Source organism: Bubalus bubalis, chromosome 14 (genome assembly GCF_019923935.1).
Source record: "Bubalus bubalis isolate 160015118507 breed Murrah chromosome 14, NDDB_SH_1, whole genome shotgun sequence".
NCBI lineage: Eukaryota > Metazoa > Chordata > Mammalia > Artiodactyla > Bovidae > Bubalus > Bubalus bubalis.
Genome location: NC_059170.1, coordinates 47370091 through 47394628, shown reverse-complemented (window position 1 = coordinate 47394628; position 24538 = coordinate 47370091). Strand labels below are relative to the sequence as shown.

The 24538-nt window shown below is 37.8% G+C and overlaps 1 protein-coding gene across 4 annotated transcripts in view; it reads left to right on the top strand.

The window, feature by feature from the left end:
- Positions 1 to 24538, top strand: part of MPP7 (MAGUK p55 scaffold protein 7) — a 222768-nt gene that overhangs the window by 159757 nt on the left and 38473 nt on the right. For 3 of the 4 annotated variants that reach the window (XM_044928038.2, XM_044928037.2, XM_044928040.2), the window contains exons 9-12: positions 2840 to 2914; positions 3108 to 3304; positions 3778 to 3842; positions 12182 to 12220. In XM_044928038.2, the coding sequence (XP_044783973.1) occupies positions 2840 to 2914; positions 3108 to 3304; positions 3778 to 3842; positions 12182 to 12220 (376 nt within the window). The remainder of the gene's footprint in view (positions 1 to 2839; positions 2915 to 3107; positions 3305 to 3777; positions 3843 to 12181; positions 12221 to 24538) is intronic. The other variant, XM_044928039.2, reaches the window with a different exon arrangement.

Here is a 24538-nt window from a genome sequence, read left to right as displayed (position 1 = left end):
ACTGGAGCAGGTTGCCATCCACTCCCGGGGAATCTTCCCAACCCAAGGATTGAACCTGCATCTCGTGTTTCTTGCATTGGCAGGCAGATTCTTTACTACTTTTTTTTTTTTTAACTACTGTGCCACCTGAGAAGCCCCTATACTACACTTGATCTTAGCCAAAAGGCCAAGAAAGAATTTCTAACCTTGATGTGAAATTCAAATAGATGTAATGACTAGAACTGAAAACTTTTTCTACAGGAAAAGATGCTATACATAAAATTTAAAAGACAAATGAGGTTATAGGCAAAATATTTTCAATTTATATGATTAAAGGCTCATATTTAATGTATATGAGAGTTCATAACAATCGTTAAGAAAAAAGCAGTTATAGAACAGCAAAGCATATGTACAGACAAAAATGACCAAAAAACATGATGTCTGAAAAATATTGGACTGGTGGTTATTTAAAAGCTTGATAACGCCTAGAGTTAGCCAGATTATGCTAAGTCACTTCAGTCGTTTCCGACTCTGTGCGACCCCATAGACAGCAGCCCACCAGGCTCCCCTGTCCCTGGGATTCTCCAGGCAAGAACACTGGAGTGGGTTGCCATTTCCTTCTCCAATGCATGAAAGTGAAAAAATAAAGTGAAGTGGTTCAGTCGTGTCCGACTCCTAGTGACCCCATGGACTGCAGCCCACCAGGCTCCTCCGTCCATGGGATTTTCCAGGCAAGAGTACTGGAGTGGGGTGCCATCTCCTTCTCCGAACAATAGTACTAGTGATTGCTTGCCCTGATTGAGCCCTTAGTGATACTGTTGTAAGGGCTTTACATAAATTAAAACACATGCACAAACTAGAAGAATGGGAAGGGATTATTGAGAAGACTTGCTTTCTTTCTACTTTCTTTCAATACTCTTAGTAAGATTAGTGAGTTACTTTTATGGTAAGCAATAGCAACAATATTATCATTTTGAAATCACTCCTTTATGAAATTCTGATATTTATGCTGTTAAACTCCCATTTTATGTGAGTGTCTATGCTGCACTAGAGTTGCTTCCATATGCTGACAAAACTGATTCTATGCTCTAAAAAAATGAACTTATTTACAAAACAGAAACAGAGTCACAGATCTAAAAAAACAAATTTATGGTTCCCAGGGGCGATGGGGGAGGGATAAATTGGGAGGTTGAGATTGATATATATACACATTGCTATGTATAAAATAGATAACTATTAAGGGCCTACTGTAGAGCAAAGGGAACTCTACTCAATACTCTGTAATGACTTATATGGGAAAAGAATCTAAAAAAGAATAGGTATATATATATAACTGATTCACTTTGCCGTACAGTGGAAACTAACAATACTGTAAATCATCTATACTCTAATAAAAATTTTAAAAAGTGAAAAAAGGCTGACTCTATGCAGCTTTTCCCATCTTGGCTTTCAGTGACTTTATGCTGATACATTAAAATTGGCCATGGTGGGAGTATTCACATCATGGAAATTGACAGACAGTACCAGTCGGGGCCTTTTTAACCAAACAGTGTCCTGGTTACAGCACTTGCTGATGGCTGAGCCTCAGAGAGGTCCACTCTTCTTCTCTCCCTCCCTTCCTGTCTCCACCTTTTCCTCTTTTCTTCCATCCTTCATTCCTCTTAAATATGTACCAGATATTTAGAGCTTTCACAGAGCTTACAGTTTAGTGGGTGTGACAGACATTAGGGCTTCCCTGATGACTCAGAAGGTAAAGAATCCACCTGCAATGCCGGAGACCCAGGTTCAATCCCCTGGAGAAGGGAATGGCAACTCTCTCCAGTATTCTTGCCTCAAGAGTTCCATAGACAGAGGAGCCTGGGGTCGCAAAGAGTTGGACACAACTGAGTGACTAACGCTTTTCAGTACCTTTCATGTTCACTCGAAACGTAACTGGTTTGATCAGTAAAACTTGGAAGCGATTTCTTCAACAGACATTAAGAAATAATTGTATAAGTAATTATATAGATCTGATTATGACAAACGCTCAAAGAAGAGAAAGAATGGTATAAGAGTGTGTTAAAGGAAGACCTACTCTTAACGTTTTTTGTTTTTTTTTTTTCCTGTAGTTACTTTACAATGCCATGCCAGTTTCAGGTGTACAGCAAAGTGATCCAGTAACACACACAGATTCTTTTGCAGACTCTTTTCTGATATAGGTTATTATAGAATATTGAGCAGAGTTCCCTGTGTTAGACAGTAGGTCCTTGTTACCTACTGTCGTGTGAGGTAGTCAGCAAAGAATTGTGGGTATTGTTGCTTGTTTTCATTAAATTAGATAATCTTTTCATCTTTTAATTAATCTACACTATTTAGTACTTACTAACCAGAATCTACAGAGATGAGTGTTCTTCGTTGTTTTTCTGATGAACCTTGTGACTGATTGGGTCATGTGTCTGTAACCACATTACTGACAGTTACAGGTATTTTGTCCCTGAAAATGAGATCCTTGGATGTGAAGGTCTGAGCCTCACACGCAGTCTGTTCTTTGCATTTAATCCTGTCTGTGTAAGGCACTGTGCATAGTCTCTGTTTCTATTTTGAAGTAACATGGATGGTAATATATTCACTGGCGTTTTTAAAGTGCACAGGAGGTAAAAGTGGATTTAGTGGTTAATGTTTTTTACTTATTTGACAAACTTTAGCACTTTCTCACGTTACAGGAATTTCTACAAAAATAGTTTCCTTGGTTTGTTTTATCTAAGAGTAGAAAATCCCAAGCTTGTAAATTTTCAGAATCATTTCATTTTCTACCTATTTTAGTTCCTTTCTCTTTGGTTCCCGAGGTTTTCTTATAACATTTTCTTTCCTCTGATAACAGGCTCAGTCACAGGGTGCAATAACGTTTAAGATTATACCCAGCATCAAAGAAGAGACACCATCGAAGGAAGGCAAGGTAATCATTCCTTAAAAATCCTTTTTCTTTCCCCCCAGGAGGAACTAATGTTTTTCCATTCAATACATATCTTTTTTGTCTCAGCAAGTTGACCTTAATATTCTGTTTTTTAAATAAATCAGAGTTAGACGAATACTGCCCATTTCACATTTACTCTTTATATTTATTCGTCGTAAATGGAACTCTCTTCTAGATGTTTATCAAAGCCCTCTTTGACTATGACCCTAATGAGGATAAAGCAATTCCATGTAAGGAAGCCGGGCTTTCTTTCAAAAAGGGAGATATTCTTCAGATTATGAGCCAAGATGATGCAACGTGGTGGCAAGCAAAGCATGAAGGAGATGCCAACCCCAGAGCAGGACTGATTCCCTCTAAGCATTTCCAGGAAAGGTGAGTTCCTGGCGCAGAATCATGGCCTGTCTGCAGCTGACCTTTTGTTCCCTGCAAAATACCATTTCAGCATAGTTGTGATAAAATAAGCCCTGAAACCTTGCCTTCGAAGCCTCTATCCCTCAGGTTTGGATTTCTGTTTTGTCTAATGAAGTATGAATAATGACCAAAAATAACATGACAGTCTCAGGTCATATTCACTTTTTGTTACGAAGCAAATGGAAAATAGCACATTAATATCTGAAACTGCATTGATGTGAAAGCTAGAAGAAAAAAAAAAGTGATTTCAGAGTCAGGAGAATTTATAAAAATTTGGAAGTTAGAGGATTTATTTCTTAATTTGAGTAGATTGCATTGTATTCATTTTTTCCTCCAACTTTCCATTTTTTCTTAAGACTTTTAGTATTTTGGTATTATATTAGTCTTGGATCTGTCCTGAAAATTGATAGGCATATTGACCTTCTTTTCCTCAGGAGACTGGCTCTGAGACGACCAGAAATATTAGTCCAGCCCCTGAAAGTTTCCAGTAGGAAATCATGTAAGTTTGTTAATAAGAATGCAGAAAACCTAAACCTTGCTGTTTATTTTTGACTATTATAGCAGGTGTTTGTGGTAGAATAAGAGGCCCTATTACATGTGGTAACTTTTGGATCATCTTTTCATAAGAACCAACAAGTAAGAAATTCATAATGGGAATGGCAAAGTGAATCTTTTGAAGAAAGGGGTCTTTGGGGTTGTTTATAATAAACCTATGACTTACTCTTTAAGGAAAAAAAAAAAAGATTGCTACTCTTTTTGTTTTCTGAATTTAGGTATTTTATATTGTAACCTAAAATGCATCTCTTATCTCTGTAAAGCTAAGAGGTTTGGTTTAGATAATTCTTGGTAAAGATTAGAGGGGGAAAAAAAATCCATCATTTTCTTGGGCACAAAAGGACTTGTGCCTAAAACAGTTGTTCTTGTTCTGTTTTGTTCCTTGTTTGTTTTGACATCATAGTCAACACGAAGCTCTGACCTTCACCCTCTCTGTTCAGAGTTATTACCAGACTAGATTAAAAGAAAATAAGAGTAAGAAAAACAAGGATGTAGGATTGCTGGAAGAGATAGTGTGCTTTTTCTTTCAACCTACCCTTCTCTCAGCGTCTCTTGACTTCCCATCTCCCACCTCTTATAAGTCCCCAGCTTATCTTTAAATGTCGCGTTTTATCTTCTTTGTTTCATGGTTCTAGGTATTTTAAGAGTCTTTAAAAAGCTCTTTGTTTTCAGCATAGAAATTGTACATTAAAAGGTGAAGTGAGCAAATAAACGGTCCTGGAATTATACACCAACATCTGTTTTTGGTATCGCTGTGCTTTTCACATCTCCTGTTATTTCTGTCAGTTAGTAGGAGCATAGAGCCCAGGAATCACGTTAGAAGGGAGCCAAACTGCAGTCGAGTATAAATCTCACCAGCAGGCTTCAAGCAGAGCACTGATGCAAAAGCCTGCTTGTTCCTGCTCTGTTCAGTCTGGGCAGAAGGAAGAAACCCTTATCGTAGACAGCCAAATGGACTGTGACACTGAGAGCTTCAAGCTTCACCAGTGTTGCGCGGTCCAGTGTGATGAATTTTCACTGGGAGCACATCCGGAGGCCCCTGCCCGACTTGCTCTCTGAGGGACTTTTGAAGTGAGGGCCTGCACACTTCTTATATATGTGGGACAAAATATGTGTAACCTGAAAATGAAGTAGATGTGATTCGACTCAAATCTGAATGCATACTCAAATTGGCTTGGGTTTTAGACAATGTAGAAATGTACAATTGGTTATAATGATGAATGTTCACTTAGGTAAAATTTTTGATAGATGTATTTTTTTTTTTTAAAGAACTGTACAAAGTAGAGAGGTTGTCTTTTTAATAGCTCTCCCCACTGGTTTCAGTGTAAATGTTTGTGAATGTAAGAGGGTGTGTGTGTTTGTGTGTGGGTGTGTGTGTAGAAGCACTAATTATAATGGAGATTTTTTGTCTTTGAATGTACATAATTTCTTTTATATGTTAAAACTCTGGTATCTGAGCCGAGGACTTGTCGTTATGGAATGTGGAGGTCCTTTCACCTTTTTTTCCTTTTCTTCTTCTCTCTCTTTTTTATAACCTAGATTTTGATTCACTGAGAGATGCATTGTTCTCATATTTAGGTGTTCCTTATTTTTAAATAAAAATAAATCTGGTCAATATTAGCTGGAATAAATCACTAGCATATAGTAAATACAGCCTTGTTCAGAGAAGCTTTATATTTCTGTGAAAATTAAATAGAAAGCCAATGTCTTTATTCTCAAAGAATTGAAATTCCATTTGAAATTTCTTTGAATGTTGTCTCATAAACCCCTGAACTCAAAAGTTATGCAAAAATCATTGCACTGGATCTGAACATTTTTAAAAGCATTTAAAGCACTTTGTTTTGTAGCCTGTGTATTTGAAAATGATTTTTTTTTTTAATGTAACAGAATCTCATAAAAGCCGTCTGACTCAACACTTCCTGGACTTCAACTTTTGGTACTTAGATTGTTGGAGTAGGACATTCATGTTTTCATGCCCTTTGCTGAATTGTAGAATAATACTATGAAGAAAAGCAGAAAGCTAATATAAAGTCTTTTATTTTTATATTTCATTTTATTGAAAAAATCTCTATATATTTTATAATCATTCTATTTAATTACATTGAATAACATATAATAGGTTTTAAAGTTTCTGATTTAATATAAAATTTCTAAAAGAAGAATAATCCACCTTGGTATTTATAAATTTATGGAAAAAACTCATGTTTATAAAAATTTTCTTCACAAAATTTCACAAGGGCACTTAAAACCTAGGAAGATAATGGTTAAGGCATGGAATTTAGAAAAATGACTAATCTAAAAATGTCAAATTAGCCAGTTAACTTTTTCACAAAGTGATTGCTTTTGCATTACTAGTGTTTTACTCTTTATTTTAAATAAAGAGTAAACTTTATAACTGAAGTCTGCATGGAGGAAAAGTTTGTGGGTAATGGCCCTGGTCCTATAGGGGTTCAGTTAGTGTGAGTGTAGAAGTCAAGAAGGGTTGGAGCATCCCAGGGCTGTGTTATCTCTGCCTTTGTGTTTGTGCTAGAACTCTAGTTCCTGGCTCCATTAGACCCAGAATAAAGTAAATCAATTTTATTCTGAATAAAATTAGAAGACTTCCTCAGGCTTTACAGCTGCCATCCTTATATGCAAAATTCTGAGTGTATGTGGTATTCAACCTTGATGCTTAATTCTAGTTCCTCTCCTTAAGAATCCACGTATATCTAATACATATCCAGAAAAATGGGCTCCTCAAACAAAATAATTTGCTTCTCACACATTCTTTAAAACTAAAACATGAACTCTTAAAACTAAAACATTCCCAAATCTTAGAAGTTTGACGTAGCAACTCATCTCCTCCTCTTCCACTTCCTCCTCCTCCTCTTATCCAACAAAGACATTTTTTTTAACTTTTTATTTTATATTGGAGTGTAGCTGATTAACAATGTTGTGATAGTTTCAGGTGGACAGCAAAGGGATTCAGCCATCCATATACTACATGTATCCATTCTCTCCCAAACTCCCCTCCCATCCAGGCTGCCACATAACATTGAGCAGAGTTCCCTGTGCAACAGTAGGTCTTTCCAACAAAGAAGTTTATATGCAATTTTGTCTGCTTGCCTTCCCTGCTTCATCTAATGCTAGGCTGTCACATAATGAATGTTAATAATACAGACAGAAGAACAGAGCTGGAAGGCTGACAGGTGTTCTTTGCTGTGATGAGGGTTTAGATAGTTACCAGAAGGACACACTTACTGAGTGACTTCACTTTCACTTTTCACTTTCATGCATTGGAGAAGGAAATGGCAAGCCACTCCAGCGTTCTTGCCTGGAGACTCCCAGGGACGGCGGAGCCTGGTGGGCTGCCATCTGTGGGGTTGCACAGAGTCGGACACGACTGAAGCAACTTAGCAGCAGCAGCAGAAGGACACAGGGTGTTTGGGGCTGAGTACGAGCACATTTTATGTTTCAAGTGGTACACAGGGATAGATATCCTGACAGACAACTTGGCAGCTTGCGATACTTGTGTCAATATAATTTAAAGGAACTATGTTTCTTCTGTCAAAACTGATTTTTATAGTTCAGTTGCGTATGTAATGCCATATGATGTCACCTAACTTCTAAAAAGAAATATGAATTTCTTTGATTACTTGAAATATTATTTGTTCCCTTTCTATTGAAACGTAAGTATATAAGTTAGGAATTAGCTTCTTAGTAGCATAAACTTTAACTTCAATTCGATGTAATTTATATTTAAATCGAGTCTGTGTGGGATTCAAAAAAGGCTCTTATTCATGGAGTCTATTTTACTGCAGAATGTTCAAGTATATTTATTTACAGTGCTTATTTACCTGTTTTTAGTTATCGAAGTATAAATACCTGAATATTTCTAATAATGATGATTGACTATTAATAAAAATATTTCCTTTTACAAAATAGCTTTAATAGAATTCCAGTTATAAAAAAAAATTGTACAACTTACTGACTTTTTAAAAATTAGAAGGTAGAGACACAAAATATTTTAGAATTTGTTTTAACCAATTTTGATTGTTATCATGTAGGTGAAAAAGAAAACATTTAACTGCAGTCAAAGGGTGTCCATTTAAATAGAGTGTCACCAGGTTCATTCAAAGACAAATATTTTGTGAACTGAAGATCACAGTCTACTAGCAATAAAGTTTAAACATTGAGGAAAACAGTGAATTCATTCACATGGTACCAGTGTTCTGGAAGGCCAAACAAGATATATATGTACATATCATTACTCTACAGGTTGTTGTAACAGTACTTTCCAAGCTGAGTAAGCCCCTTCTTCCTGGCATCTTAGATAATGTTTATTTACTGTTTTCATACATACATTTAATTCAAAAATTAACAAATAGAGTATGTTCTTAAATTAAATTTGTGTGTCTAATACTTTGCCACACATTTTCTGAATATTGGTGGGATTGTGTGTAAGAGAAACATATGAGGTTTTAAAAATATGGGAAATACTTTTTTGCCCCGACACCTTTTGGGAGATATCAAAGATCAGTTTGTGTAGAAAGAGGTGTAGATGAATTAAATTGTAAATTGCACATCTGGTCATGAGATGGTTGAAGTGAAGACCTTTCTTGTTGTTGCTTAGTTTTCATCTCAATAGATTGTGATCTCCTCACACACATAATTGCATTGGAGAAGGAAATGGCAACCCATTCCAGTGTTCTTGCCTGGAGAACCCCAGAGACAGGGGAGCCTGGTGGGCTGCCGTCTATGGGGTCACACAGAGTCGGATACAACTGAAGTGACTTAGCAACACACACATAAAGATAAGACTGTCAGGGCGTATGTGTTTAGCTTTTCCATGTGAGAGATTCTCAACCGTACTGTCTTCTGCCTTTTGTCCTGGGACCCTGGTTCATACAGGTAAGAGAGTTGACCAGTGGTTAGAGGTCTGCTCTGTGGTCATGGATCACTGCAGCCTTTAGGGGAATACAGTGAGGGGTGAGTGGTCTGAGAAAGCAGGTTCTAGAGTGGGGCCTAACTCTGCCCCAGAGAATATCCCACCAATACAGACACAGTTTCTCCACTTGTCAGGAGCATCTGATGGGTCCCACTCTGGTAACCTCTAGCAGCAAGTCCATCCTGCCGGGGATGCAGTGCTTTTCCTTCCTCTGAGGACACTGCTCTCTCTCATTGTGACCTTGGTCTGTCTCTCCTCTCTGCTTTTTATAATTGTTGCATCCTGCATGTCGGTGTTCAGTGATGTAGAGCGGACTCTTGCTGCGGCTGGGAGAGGAGAAGGCCCTTCCCTGGCTCCCCTGGCAGGCAAACACCTACGAGGCTGAGGATTCTGGGTGGGCAGGAGGCTGGAGTAGTGGAGGGTGGAGGGAGGTAGTTGGGAAACTTGACAGAAATCTGTTATTTCCAGGGACCTTTCCCTTGACTTAGGTTTCCTAGTTTGAAGCTCCAGGTATTAAAAAGTGACTTTTGGTGTGATTGCATGGTAATTCAAAACTCAGACTCTGGAACTGGACTGCATGGGTCCATGTGCCAGCTGTGCCACTTATGAGTGCCTTATCTCTCTCTACCTCTGATTTCCCATCTGTAAAATGGGGATAATACTTCCAGCTTCATAGGGTTGTTGGAGAATTATGTAACATTATCCATTTGATGTGCATTCAGCAGTGCCTAACTGAAGCAAGAGTCCTGCAGCTTACCCCAGCTCTCTTCTGAGATCCACCTTTTAGATATTTTTCCTCTTTGCTTTTTTACTGGGTTCTATTAAGCATGATACTTGCTATTGGATATTTATGTGTATGTTTTGTCATGCTAAAAATACCATCTCTTCCTACTTTAGAATTGCAAGGAGGAAATGTTCTTTTGAGAATTTATGCAGCATATTTAAGACCTCTTATTAGAATATGAAATATACATATGCTGCATATATTTTAAGTTACAGATTTTATTTTTATGTGGATGGACTTGGTGTTTTAATTTGTGTGTGTGTGAGAGAGAGAGACATGGCTTTTTATCATCTGATTTATGTAATGTGGAGTCTTTAATCAAGAGTGCAATATTCAGTCTATCCTATTGTGTATTATCACAAAAGTACACTCTGACAATCTATTATGCTTTACAGCAGAATTGTCTGAGATCACAGGTTGATCAATCTTTAACATGACTTGTTTTTATTTCTACTTAGATGTTGGGCTTGGCTATCCTGTGTCACATCCCTTCATTGTTTGTTTTCTAATCATTTGTTTGAGATGCACGTGGCATTTCAGAGCTCCTAAGACATGAGGATAAATAAACTCACAACTTGAGTGACTCATACTATAAACCTGAATAGTAATAATTAGCTTGTCATCTTGGCAAATGACTGTCCCAATAAAGTTAACGCAGTTTGAAGACCGACCCATGGGTATTTGAAAAGTAAAAATAAGATGTTGTGCACACTTTCTTCCTAAGTGTTTTCTTTGGCTTCTGTGCTGTCCTGTGAAGAGAGAAGCCAGCAGAGAGCTATTCTGATTGGTCCTGTTCACTCAGTAAGGTCAGGTAGCAAAACATCTCCTGCCTTGACTTGTGGTTACAATGTTCTTCTGTTAAATATCCAGTTCTCTCTCCTCCATTAACTGAAGAGGAGTCTCCTAGGTCAAACCTAACTCATAATGCCTTCTTGTTAGTAACTTAAGAATTATTTCAGATTACTTCTTAAAATACTTTTCATCATGTAATATAGACAGAATAAAAATAAAGGGTTCTGTCTGACTCATTTTGTATGTATAATAAGTTGACGACAGTTGTCAGGATATTGTTACAATTACAGGGTATATAGACACTTTAAGGGCAAAATTTGTTGCTTTGAAAATGTTTACTTTTTTTTTTACTGTTTTCATCATGAAATATCCTTAGTTCTAAATAGTTTAGAAATAGAACTGTGCCATAAAAATTAATATAATCCCCTTATAGAAGGTATTTTTAAGAAATGCTGATGGTTTTTTCTGGTTATTTTCCCTTTTGGGTATTTAATAAACTATATGAAGACTTTTGTGTTTTCACTGCTTAAGTGTACACATTATTTTTAGACCATACCTATAGTATAGTCTAAAATGTAGTTTTTCAGATTCTATTCTATTCTATTTTATTCATTGACTAATTATTTTGAAATATTTAAAATACATTTGTTTTTTCCCTTTGGCTTTTCTAAGATGAGGAGACAGTTGAGAGTGGTAGGTGGATTTTTTTTTTTTTGGTCCCTTGGGTGCAGTATCTTCCTACTTTAATTGTATTTTCTGCACATTTAATCATTTCCTCCTTTTCTTTTTTTGTGCTTCTCAGAGGAAATTAAAGGTACATGTATACAAGTTTCCCTGCATAGTCTAGTAATTTTGTTTAGTGCACATATGTAGAGGATTAAATTGACCATAGTAAGCAGTTTATATTTAAAAGATCATTGTACATCCTAACTTTCATCTTGACATTATAGTACCCGCAGTTATGATTGGACTTTGTTTTAGAAAGAAATGTACCCTTGTTTTTTTGCTTCATAAAGCAGCAGTATACACAGTATTGTAATGTAGTACGTTACTTTTATCTGTAATAGTCTCAAATAAAGATAAATGAAGAAAACAGTGCTATTCATATCTACTGACAGACTTATTACCTAAGGATGTGGGGAGCGTCTTCTTAACTATTTGATTTCTGCAGTCTGTGTTATTAGTTTTAGAAGTATATTTGTGTAAAGATGAGAAGCCTAAAATAATTAGGACCCCACTACTTAAAAACTTAAGATTTGCAAAACCCAGTATTTGTTTAATTCTTGGCAATAATTAATAGCATATTGTTTATTTTAAAATGTTTTCATCGTTCATTTTTTTTTAATCAAAAGAAGGGCTATGTCTTCATTTTAACCTTTCTGTCTACTCCAGTGAGCCAAAATAAGTGTTATATTTTACATAGTCTCGAGGAGCCTGACTTACAAAAATAAATTTACTTTAGGGATCAAGTGGTATAATTTTCTTGATTGACAAAATATAAATGTATCAGACAAGTCTGTTAAAATGTTCTTGGAACTGCAGTTAAGGCACTTCCAAAGAAGCGTGAAAAAAGAATTGCATGCTGTTTCAAAATGTTACTGTAAACTTAAATATAAAACAAAATGTTTTATGTTTAAGAGTAGCATTGTGAGGGCTGTTCTTTGCTGTGCTTTGTGACTGTTTGAAGTGATTTATTTTTTTGCATCTGTGGCTGGGCTTCTAACTGTTCTGCTTTGTTTCTCGGCTTTCGTTCTGTCTGCTCTTACACTCCATCCAGAAGATGCTGAATATGGTGGTATCAGCAGTGGAACCTATCTAGGTGAGCAATTAGTCATGGAAGAGGAGTTCTTTCTTTCTGTTGCTTTCTTCAAAGCCATTACGCTGTTTTGTCTTAAATTAGCATATTTACATTAGCATGCTCTGCTATCAGTTGGGGGTAGCATGAACCTTTATTTTAAACTGGCTCAATTGGTTGGACACAAAGGAATTCAAAATGTGCTTTGGTTTATTATTCAGGAAGCTTCCCAGATGCTCTATTTTTGAAAACCATGATAATTTTTTGATAGAGGATGACAAAGCATCTATTTGTGCTAAGTAAGTTTACTGAATTAGTTGTCTCTGGATTTCTCTAAATTATCTAGCTAGCTGTAAATTATTCAAAACTTCTAAATAACTTGCATCTTGCTAAATAACTTTGGTTCCATTTTCTAATGACTTATTATTCCCATAACCCCACTCAAAATACCCACTGATCAGCTCCCTGTACAATTAAAGTTTATAATTAACTTGCTCCTCTGTTCTGGATGGAAAATTTTCCACTTTGGAGATGCCAAGGGATGATATAAACAAAAGTCAGGATATCCAGAGATTGTTAAAGCCTTCAGAGTTATCTTCATCTCAATTCAGACCTTTCCTCACTCTGCTGTGTGTCGGAACACTGACAAATTCTTCACTTGCAGTAGTGAGGGATAGTGGTATGGAAAGTCAGTTTGAGAGAGAAATCTTTCAACCTCCTTATTTTCAGATTAATATTTGGCAATATTTATGTACATGATGATAATATCTCTTGGTTATTGAAGAACAGTGCCAGATCCTGTATTTGTTATTTAATATCTATCTTACCTCCCTTTTTAAATTAAAAAAAAAAATCTTGTCTCTTATATGGCGAAATTGGTGGTATTTTTTCCACTTCAAAAAAAAGAAACTGAGACACAGAAATCTTACAGGATTTACCAAAGACAATAAATGTTGCATCCTGGTTTCAAATCCACAGCTATGTAGGTATAATACCTACTGTGTCTTTTACAGTATGCTGCCCTCTAGCTTTTCATTCTACAAAACAAAGAAAAAAAAAATTGCAGAACATAGGGTATTTTAATTTATATGCTGGGAAAACTATAATTTACAGAGAGAGAATTGAATGATCAGAGAGAGGTTAATTTTTTCCTCAATTCTTCACTCAATTCAGAACAATACAATGTGCCAGATACTCTGTATATTAATCGATCCTCTCTTACAATCTTAGAAGCCTTAATGGCTGCAAACCAGAGGCATTGATTAGTCTCCTGATTCTGTGGTCAGCTGGGCAGCTCTGGTCTGCGTCAGCCTGACGGATGGCTGCAGGCTGGTTGTTTGGCTGGGGTCTGCCTGGTCTGGGGGCAGGGGTGCTCAGTTGGGCAAACTTGTTTCTATCCCACATAGTTTTTCACCCTCCAGTAAGCTACCCATGTAGAGGTCTCAGGGCTCTGCAGAGCCACAGAGAGAACCATCGCTGGTATGTAAGTGCGATGAAACCTCTGCTTATATCACATCCGCTGATGGCCCATTGGCCAGAACAAGTCTTGTGGCCATGCCAGAGTCTGTCGGGGGTTGAGGGGTGGACTGCCCTGGAAGTTGGGGGACAGGGAGAAGCCGTCACTGCAAACTTCTGCCTGTCTCCAAACTAGAAAGAGGGACACCTATCCTTGGTCTGTGTATATCTATTCAGTGAAGAACTGGGGCATACTGTGCATGGGGTTCTCAAGGCAAGAATACTGAAGTGGTTTGCTATTGCCTTCTCCAGTGGACCACATTTTGTCAGAACTCTCCACCATGACCTGTCCATCTTGGGTGGCCCTACACGGCATGGCTCATAGTTTCATTGACTTAGACAAGGGTGTGGTCCATGTGATCAGTTTGATTAATTTTCTGTGATTGTGGTTTTCATTCTGTCTACCCTCTGATGGATAAGGACAAGAAGCTTATGGAAGCTTCCTGATGGGAGAGACTGACTGAGGGGAAAACTGGGTCTTGTTCTGATGGGCAGGGCCATGCTCAGTAAATGAGATGGTTGGATGGCATCACTGACTCAATGGACATGAGTTTGAGTAAGCTACAGGAGTTGGTCATGGACAGGGAGGCCTGATGTGCTGCAGTCCATGGGGTCACAGAAAGTCAGACGTGACTGAGCGACTGAACTGACTGAACTGAACTGAAGAACTATGGCATGAAGCATTATTGGATGAATGTCGGCTTCCCTGGTGGCTCAGACGGTAAAGAATATGCCTGCCCTGCAGGTGGCCTGGGTTTCATCCCTGGGTGGGGAAGAGCCCCTGGAGAAGGGACTGACAAACCTTTCCAGTATTCTTGCCTGGAGAATCTTGTGGACAGAGGAGCCTAGTGGGCTACAAGTCTATGGGGTCACAAAGAGTCGAACGCGACTGAGTGACTAACACTTTCACTTCACATAAAATACGGTAATTCAGAGGATGTGATGATCGTCTGAGGCTGGGGCAAAGAGGGAGTCAGTCCCATGAGAGGGGATGCTGGAACAGGCTCCGTTGTTTAGGCGGGATCACAGTTAGTGCCAGGGGATGAGGGCAGGAGTAGCAGTATGGACAGAGGTGGCTGTTGCAGAGCACAGGGCGACAGGTAGATGGCAGCACTGGAAATTGACCATCCTGCTTGATGACATGAGATCTTCAGCGGCAGGCCAAGGAACTTACACATTTTATTAGCATTTACCTGGTTTTTGGACTCACGTAATTCTTTGTATAAAGAATGAAATACAGGTTTTATTCTACATGTCTCTGATAGAATGTAGGGTTTTATAAAGTTAATATTTAGTAGATATGACTTGAAACTCAAAAGCAAAGGTGATTAGCACAATGGGCTGCTTTCAAGAGCTCAAAGGGCATGAGTCCTGATAAAATGCCATTGCATCTGGCAACTCGGAATCACTGCTGCCACCTGAGAAATGACTTTCCTGGAAGCCACAGCCTTGCAAGTGAGGGTGGACAGTGAAGGGAGAGGTCAGCTGCGGTCAAGGTGGTTTGTGTAGTTGAGGATAGGAGTAGTTTAGTGGGAGAGGATAACTGGTTCATATCTATAGACAGAGATAAAGGATTGATGGTAAAGGATTAAGTTCTGAGATAGAAAGTAGTTCCTTGATCAAAATCCCAAAGCAGATGAGATTGGATGGAATTAAGACCACAGGATCTTTATCACTTGGATCAAGTGAAGCCTGCAGATACCACAGGTCCCAGGAAAACATTCTTCAGAAAGTGCAGAGGACTTAGTCCTTCCAAGAGACCACTCTGTGGTTGTTTCAGTTGCTTCAATTGTGTCTGACTCTTTGTGACCCTATGGACTGTAGCCTGCCAGGCTCCTCTGTCCATGGGATTCTCCAGGCAAGAATACTGGAGTGGGTGCCATGCCCTTCTCCAGGGGATCTTCTCAACCCAGGGACTGAACCCATGTCTCTCATGTCTCCTTCATTGGCAGGCGGGTTCTTTACCACTAGCACCACCTGGGAAGACCCACTTTGCACCACCCCCCCCCAATTATGGATAAAAATAGGGCACAATCCAGGTAAAAGGGGAATATCATGAGTCATTTAATAACTTGTATCAAGGGGTTCACAGACAGTCGTCAGGCTGTGTTTAGGCAAAAGATCCATTTTTGTTAGACCCACAAACATGAGAAATTTCATGTTTCCTGGCTCCTTTGACAAAACAGATTTGACCAAACTAGGCCTTCATTTTCCAGTGTTAAGAATTAGCAGAGGCTGAGTTACAAGTGGCCCCTTAAATGAACACAAGCTCTCCAGTTCAGCACAGCCTCGCCGTGCTGTGGCCGAGCCAGCCCGGAGACGGGATCCCGCGACACTCTTCTAACAGTCGTGTTGATGCTTGTGCTATATAACAGTGAAGTCTTTCTTTATGTCCCAGTTCTCAAACGTGGGGAAATAAAAGTAACCAAAGAGCAGTTAAGGGAAAATGGGACCACCTAGTTCTTCGAGGAGTGAATACTGTACAAATCGTGTCAGTGTTGACAGAATGCAATTTAAGATTTTTCTGCCCGTCTGGCTTCTGTTGGCTTTTGGATTTTGCAAGCCCTGATTACAGAGCTTAACTCTCGACTCCGTTCAACTCCTGGTCGTGGAGACGAGTTTTCCTTTCCATACCTGACAAGCCAACAGGAGAGCAAGGTCGACATGTTTTTGTAGATGTTTGTCATGACATCTTTCTTCTTTCTGGTCTAAATGCTTGTTCTGATATAATAGCAAGAGAGCCACAGATTCGAGGCACCTAGAGGTTCATGTAGCTACAGGCGGGGTCAGGTATCTGAGAAGAGAAGCGTACAGTAAGACAACTTTGTGTTCCTCTGACATAGTAGGATACAGAAATTAATAGTGTTTCTGATAAAAGTTTTTTTCTTTTAAGGAAGCCCTTCAATGAATGACTACTGAGTGGAAATTGTGTCTTTCTGCTGGATACACAAGTTTGATGGTACTTCTCTGGTTAGTTTTAGTACTATTAAAGAGTTAACTTTGTTATAAATAGACTAAGCAAATGGACTGCCTTGTGAAATGCTATTTTGGCTCCCACCAAGAACCAAACCCTCAAAATGCTACAGATTTTTATACATTTTTAAAAGCAGTCTCATAAGCAGCATGCTAACATTTATGGCAAAGCTATTTTTTGGTATAAATATTATTTGATAAACACCTTTAAATATAAAGAATCTGCCTGTGTAGGAGACCCAGGTTCTATCCCTGGGTCAGGAAGATCCCCTGGCCAAGGGAATGGCTACCCACTCCAGTATTCTTGCCTGGAGAATCCCATGGACAGAGGAGCCTAGTGGGCTACAGTCCATGGGGTCACAAAGAGTTGGACAGGACTGAGCGACTAACAGTTTTCACTTTGACTTTAAATATAGTGACGTAATGCGATAGTGTGATGTTTTATTCGCTTTTCTTCTTTTCTCCCGTTGAATAATCATGTCTCTACCTATTTATTTTTTTCCTATTGGGTTCTTTATCAGTCTCCTGTTAATGTTATGAGCCCTCTCTGTATCATGCACATTATCCCTCTCTCTGCTGTGTGCATTTTCTTCTGGTCCTTTGGTGCATTTTACCTTTTTTTTTTTTAATGTCAAGTTTAACATCATATATACATTTTAATTTTTACATAGTCAAATCTATGAATTCTTTCCTCTGTTTTCAGAGTTTTGTATTCCCCACACCAAAATTTTTAATTTATATCTTTTGCAAAGTAATATGTACATTAGGTCGAAGCATGTGAAATTGCTGTGGTTTTTTTTTCGTAGGTCAAAAGTCATCAGAATGTAAGCAGTTTCATATAGCTCTATTTAGTAAATTGTTTGAAAAGTGAAATGGCATTGTAAGTTCTTGTAGGCAAAAGCAGGAACCTTTTCCCCTCTTCCTCCTTGGTGTCACATCCTCCTTCAAAAGATCCCACTTTAGCTCTGGTTAGCAGATTCTTACGGTATTTGCAGAATATAACTTTCTTGTAATGGTATTTCTCGATTGGTTTCCTGATATTTATTGAGCACCTGTTATGTTCTGGACCCTCAGCATTTCAACAGAGATCAAAAGCAGACCCCCTTTCATAGAGTAAGGGAGTGGGGTGAAGACATAACTAAATAAATTGCACTAAATAAATTACATAATACATTCAGTGGTGAGACATGCCATGAAGAAAAGTGAAGCTGGAACGGCCACTGGGAGAGGTAAGGACACACAGCTTCGGTTTTCCCCAGGGTGGTCACTGAAGGCCTCCCTGAGGCCATGGTGGAGAAAACCCCTCAGGGGGCCTTGTGGAAAAGGAATAGTGGGGCAGTCACGTGCAAAGGCCCTGAGATAGGCCCCGGGGCATCTGTGGAGCAGGGAGACCGGTGTGACCCGAGCAGAGTGAAAAAAGGAAAGAGCGGCAGGCTTTGAGGCTGGTGAGATAACAGGATGCTGGTGTGAGGGGCACTGAGCTGACCCCTTTGGCTCTTATTGTGTGGGATGGGAAGTCAGACGGGTTTGGAGCAGAGTGACGTGCCTAGCTGTGAGCTTCAGGGTCACTCTAGCTGATTTGCTGAGAATGGGCTGTAAGAGAGCCAGGGCAGAGGTGGGCAGTTGTGTGTCATCCAGATAAGAAGTGACTGTAGCTGGAACCAAAATGTCATTAGTAGAGGTGGCCCTGGTGGCTCAGTCAGTAAAGAATCTGCCTGCAACGCAGGAGACCTAGGTTTGATCCCTGGGTTGGGAAGATCCCCTGGAGAAGGGAATGACAACCCACTCCAGTATTCTTGCCTGCAGAGAATCCCATGGACAGAGGACAGGTAGGCTACAGTCCATGACGTTGCAAAGAGTCAGACATGACTGAGTGACTATCGCTCACTCATACATATACATACACACAGAGATTTTAAGGAATTGGATCATGTGACTGTGGAGGCTTAATAAGTCAAAATCTACAGGCTAGGTAGCAGAGTGGAGACCAGGGAAGAGTTGCAGTTTGAGCCAAAGGCTGTCTGCTGCTGGAAATCCTTCTTGCTCAGGGACAGGTTAGTCTCTTTTCCATTAAGATCTTCAACTGATTGTATAAGGCCCACCCACATTATAGAAAGTAATCTGCTTTGAGAGGGTGAGATGAATTGAGAGAGTAGCATTGACATATATATATTACCACATGTGAAGTAGATAGCTAGTGGGAAGCTGCTGCATATAGTACAGGGAGCTCAGGTTGGTGCTCTGTGAAGACCTAGATGGGGAATGGTGGGAAGGGATATATATGTAAATTTATAGCTGATTTACATTGTTATATAGCAGAAACTAACACAACATTGTAAAGCAATTATACTCCAATAAAAAAAAAATAGAAGGAAAAAAAGAAAAAGTAACCTGCTTTATTCCAACTCTACTGATCTTAAATGTTAGCCTTTATCCAAGAAACACCTTTACCAGAGGCATCCAGAATAATGTTTGATTATCTGGGCACTGGGACCCAGCCAAGTTGACACATAAGATTAAGTGTCACATTCTCCAGTCTCTTACTCGACGTTAAATATATCTATGGTAATTACTGTGGTGAGGGAAAATTTACCCTTTGGAGATTTGATATGTCTTGCACATCAAATGTTTCTCTCACTGAAAGAAGTAATTTAAACCATACAAGTCAACAACGTGGAATGGATCTGTGACATTTCAGGCGATGACTGCAAGTCATACAGTACTCGGGTGACTCCAGAGCTCAGCCACTACCGCTGCTTTCTCAGACATGCCTGCTTCTAAAGAACAGCCTTTGCACAGGATGGGTCTGTATCCATCCTCAGCACAGGACACCTTCTCCAGCTCTAGGACCCCTCTGGAATATGGCCAAGGGAGTTCCTAGAAAGTCTGCCTTCTCATGAGGTCATTTCCAAGGACTACTTACATAGAAGAATTTCTTCCCCTCACTCCTTATCTGCCTCCACACTGTTATTTCCTGAGTCCACAGATGCAGAAGGACAGCTGGAGTGATTACCCTGCAGACAGAATATTCTTGGACCCCAAGTGGAAATGCCCAGGGTTGCTATTGATCTAAGTGAGGCCGATAATCATTTAGTGAATACATTTGACTATTTTCACTTTCTCTGATGTGCATAAAGTCAAGCACAAAACAGTATAAGTAGCCATTTCCCTGATGACTGATTACATTTTTGAAAAATACATTCCATGTCAAATTGATCTAAGTTGACTCTTGAAAGCAGTAGCACTGTAATACTCCAAGCACTGAATGTCTCTTTGTATAAGAATATATCTTGAAACCGTATTCAGTGAGCCATCACTGATACGAATGTACACTGGGTCGTAGGATTCTTATTGATGAGTAACACTGGATTTCTTAAAGGTCACTGTATTTATCGATAAAAGATCTTTGCTTATTAGTGGAGGGAAGGAAAAAAGCTTACTGACTAGCAGTGTAAGTTGTGCGTTGTTTGCATAAAATTAATAAACTGAGGTTAAATTGATAGTATGCTATAAATATGAATTGTAGAAAATTACACCTTTGAACGTGTGTGTGTATATATATATATAAATACTTGAAGTATATACACATATACACACATGAATTATTAATAACTCACTTCCTCCTATAAACTCTAAACAACTTCCTTTAGTTGTGATGGGTGGTGTGAGAGTTAGTGTGTCTTTGGTGTGTGTGTGTGTACACGTGCATATGCTGACTTCCGAAGGGTGATTGCTTCTCAGTGGTAGAAATGCAAGCTTTAAAGATTCTGTCTCCCTTTTCCTACTACAATACAAAATAGTTCTTATGAAGAATAACTGGCCTTTTCTTTAACTGGTAAGAATTACAGAATGTTTTCGCTCTGTTTAATTCATTATAGAAATTGTGTTATAAACAATTCACAAAGCATTGCTTATCACGCATCTGTCTTCCAACACAATTTCTTGCAAATGATCTCCTGAAAAATCATCAGTTTTTCTCCACTTCTGCTCCTGCTGGAGCACTTCATGCATTCTTTTAAAACAAGATCAGTTTTGGGACTTCTGTAAGTTAAGACTGTTCTTTCTATTTAACGAAAGTGTTTACCATAAAGTTCACTAAAAACAAATCCATTCATTTGCTGTTATTTCTTTTAAAACTATTTACCCGTCTCTAATTCTGTATTTCTTCCTAACCCTGTTTCTTATTTGTCCCATGTTTAAGCACCAGTGAGCCTCTAGTTACATTGCCTATTGTATAAATCTAGCATAAGATTCCATTTGTTCCAATATTCAGTCATTTTATTAAAGAATGTTATGTAGGTAAGTACAGCTATGTCAAAATATACTGCTTTAATATTTTTCCAAAAAATAAAATTTATACAAAGAGAACATTTAGAAGTATTCTTTCAAACGTAGTACAGGTTCTTTATTGAGTAAGAAAGAACTCTGCATAATCTCAACATGTCTGGAATACTACTTGGAAATATTCTCTCTGACAGAAACCATTCCTGCTTGGAGAATTTTAGGTTGCATAGACTCAACTTAAAAAAATAACATTAAAATTTCAAATCCAATTTTCCCCTTTAAAGAATTATATTTTTATATTCATTTTTATGTGTGCATACTGTATTTTCTTATAATTTTGAAAGAGTAAGTAAGACTCATTTCTTTATTAGCTGGCTGGAAGAAGATTAAATTCTCATATGGTTTTTCTTTTTCTTAAATGGTAATGCTGTGCTATACTTAAAAAAAATTGTCGATGGTATCAGGAAAACTTTTTAAGACCTAGGTGATTTTTTTTTTCTTGGAAATTGCAGGTTGATATTTTATATTAGCTTCCATGATTTCATTAGATACTTTGAGTTTCTGTTTTTACTTTTAGCTGGAGATCAGCTGAAAAATTCAAGGGTATTTATGGCATTTGAACATTTCTTTTATACTCAGAGCAACTTTGTACTTGTAACATTCCAGAAGTGAATTTCCCCTGTTCAAAAGCCTTTTCCTCCTTTATATACAAAATTAGCATTGTATGGCGAGTTAATATAATCCATGATGACATTCATGTTTCTCTTTTTTTTTTCCCCCTCCCTGATACTGTTTTATAAGGTGGATGTAGAAGGTGACTAATTCAGTCTCTCCATCTCCAGATCTCTAACTTTTACAGTTTTGTGCTGGCATTGCTTTTCAGTTTAAACTTCTTCCCAAGATTTTTACTTGTTTGTTGTTTTAAGATGTTCTTAATTATCTTTCTTTGTCTTTGGGATAATTTTATGGCTGGCATACTCTGGGAGCATCCCTTCAACAATAACTTTGTCGTAGGATCATGTTACTACATAGTTTTTACATGTCTGTTATGATTTATATCATCATAACAAGATTGGCATTATATTCAAAATGTTTATTTTAATGGAAATTTTCAACATTTTGTTGTCAGAAGCCTATCATTATATAATCACTTCCAGCCACTTAGTTTTTATTAATGTGTACATGAGTTTTTTAAAAGTCTTAAAAAGTTTATTCATCGCTATATTTTCTTTTCCTTGTAATTAAGGTACCTACTGAACTCATTAAATATTTGCTTGGTCAAATTAATTCATTGTTTTAAGAAAATAACTTTTCATACAGTATTTTTGGCAGTTCTCCTGATTTTTAAAAGTAGCACATTTTAGTATATTTAAGGTGAGAGGAAAGAATTAAAATGCTTATTTTTATTTTCTTTTAAGAAACTAAGCCCTTTTCTTCACTGTGTTTGCATAAAATAAATGTATTTCTTCAAAAAATTAGGAACTTCTATAAATCTCTTAATTTTTCAGATGCTTATGACTGATATTGCTTTGTTATTAATTCAAGCAGGTTTCACTGAAACTCTTTCCCAATCTGCAGGCATCTGTAACATTTAACATATTAAAAGCTTATATTCTTAGAAACATTGAGGATGCATAGTTTCTAATGTTATTACCAGACTGGTTACAGAAATATCACCAAAGATGGAACCTGTACCATTTGAAAAGTCCAAATGGTCACATACTAGTATGTATTTTCTTACGGTTAACAGAGAAGCAGGTCACACTCTCGTTCATACATGTGATTTGAGGCTGTTAGTATTGGTGGTGAGTTACCACGACTCTATAGGAGGGGAAGGCCTTTTTTGTTAACGCAGATACTGCCCATAAAATGATCATGTATTTTTTTTTTTAATAAAATGTCATCATAAATGTAAAAATTTTATGAAAATAAGATCATTAAAATGATAAATATTTACATTGTAAAAATCTTCACTGAAACTATTTATGGGAGCCAAAGAAACTGATAACAATTTGTGATTTTAAAAAATCACATTCAAAAAAAAAAAAATCACAGTTTTATTAGTGTAGTTCTAAATTTCCAACACCCAGGTTGCTTTTCTTTTACTCTCTTCACTTCTTAGGTGAATCCACTGGTTCTCTCTTTATCTTCCTTGATCTTTGATCTTTAGTTTTTATACTATATTCTCACTAAAATTTTTTTGCCATTGTTTTTGCTTTCATTGCTTTTTAAGTATTTAAGTGTTTTAACCTATTGGGTATTCCTAACCTTTAAGAATATAAAAATTTGATCTATTTTCATAATCATTTCAAAATACAGGAAAGTGGAACCTTCCTCTGAGACACAGGCAAAATGTATTTTCTGTTATATATTGATGTAACCTCACAGATACATCTACCAATCCTGGATTTCATTTGTTTGGTGTTTTTGTGTATTTTTTTAAATTGTAAAATTATGTAACATTATGGAAAGTCTTTTAAAAATAGGACAAAATAGTTGCCCACAGCCCTATCCCCCTAGTATATTGTCTGCTTTTATACTTTTTTTCTGTATTCAAACCAGTTTTTATATTAGTAAAACTCAGTATAATTATGACTATTGTATATGTCCAGTTTTCTCCATTTATTGGTATCGCAAATACATTTCTTAATGGTGTTGTATAGTTATTTTTAAATTTTTATTTTACATTGAAGTATAGTTGATTAACAGTGTTGTATTAGTTTCATGTGTATAGCAAAATGATCCAGTTATATATATACATGTATCTATTCCTTTTCTTTCCCCACTTAGGTTATTATAGAATATTGAGCAGCATTTCCTGTGCTATACAGTAGGTCCTTGTTGGTTGTATATTTTAAATACAGCAGTGTCTTAAGCCCCCTTTCTTTGAAAAGGTGTTTCATAGTTAATCATTCCCATACTTGTATATATTTTGAATGCTTCAAGGTGTTTTTTACTATTAAAAATATCACTAACATTTGAAATTATAGGATGTGAAAGTCGCTCAGTGGTGTCCAGCTCTTTGTGACCCCATGGACTATACAGTCCATGGAATTCTCCAGGCCAGAATACTGGAGTGGGTAGCCTTTCTCTTCTCCAGGGGATCTTCCCAACCCAGGAATCGAACCCAGGTCTCCTGCATTGTGGGTGGATTCTTTACCAGCTGAGCCACAGGGAAGCCCGAAATTATAGGATGGATAGATATAATTTTTGTTGTTGTTGCTGCTGCTGCGTCACTTCAGTCATGTCCGACTCTGTGCGACCCCATAGACGGCAGCCCACCAGGCTCCCCCGTCCCTGGGATTCTCCAGGCAAGAACACTGGAGTGGGTCGCCATTTCCTTCTCCAATGCATGAAAGTGGAAAGGGAAAGTGAAGTCGCTCAGTCGTGTCTGACTCTTAGCGACCCCATGGACTGCAGCCTACCAGGCTCCTCTGTCCATGGGATTTTCCAGGCAAGAGTACTGGAGTGGGGTGCCATTGCCTTCTCCCATAGATATAATACTTATCTATAATTATTTGAAGTTAATTTTAATACCAAATGATTCTTAATTTACATATGTAAGCATTA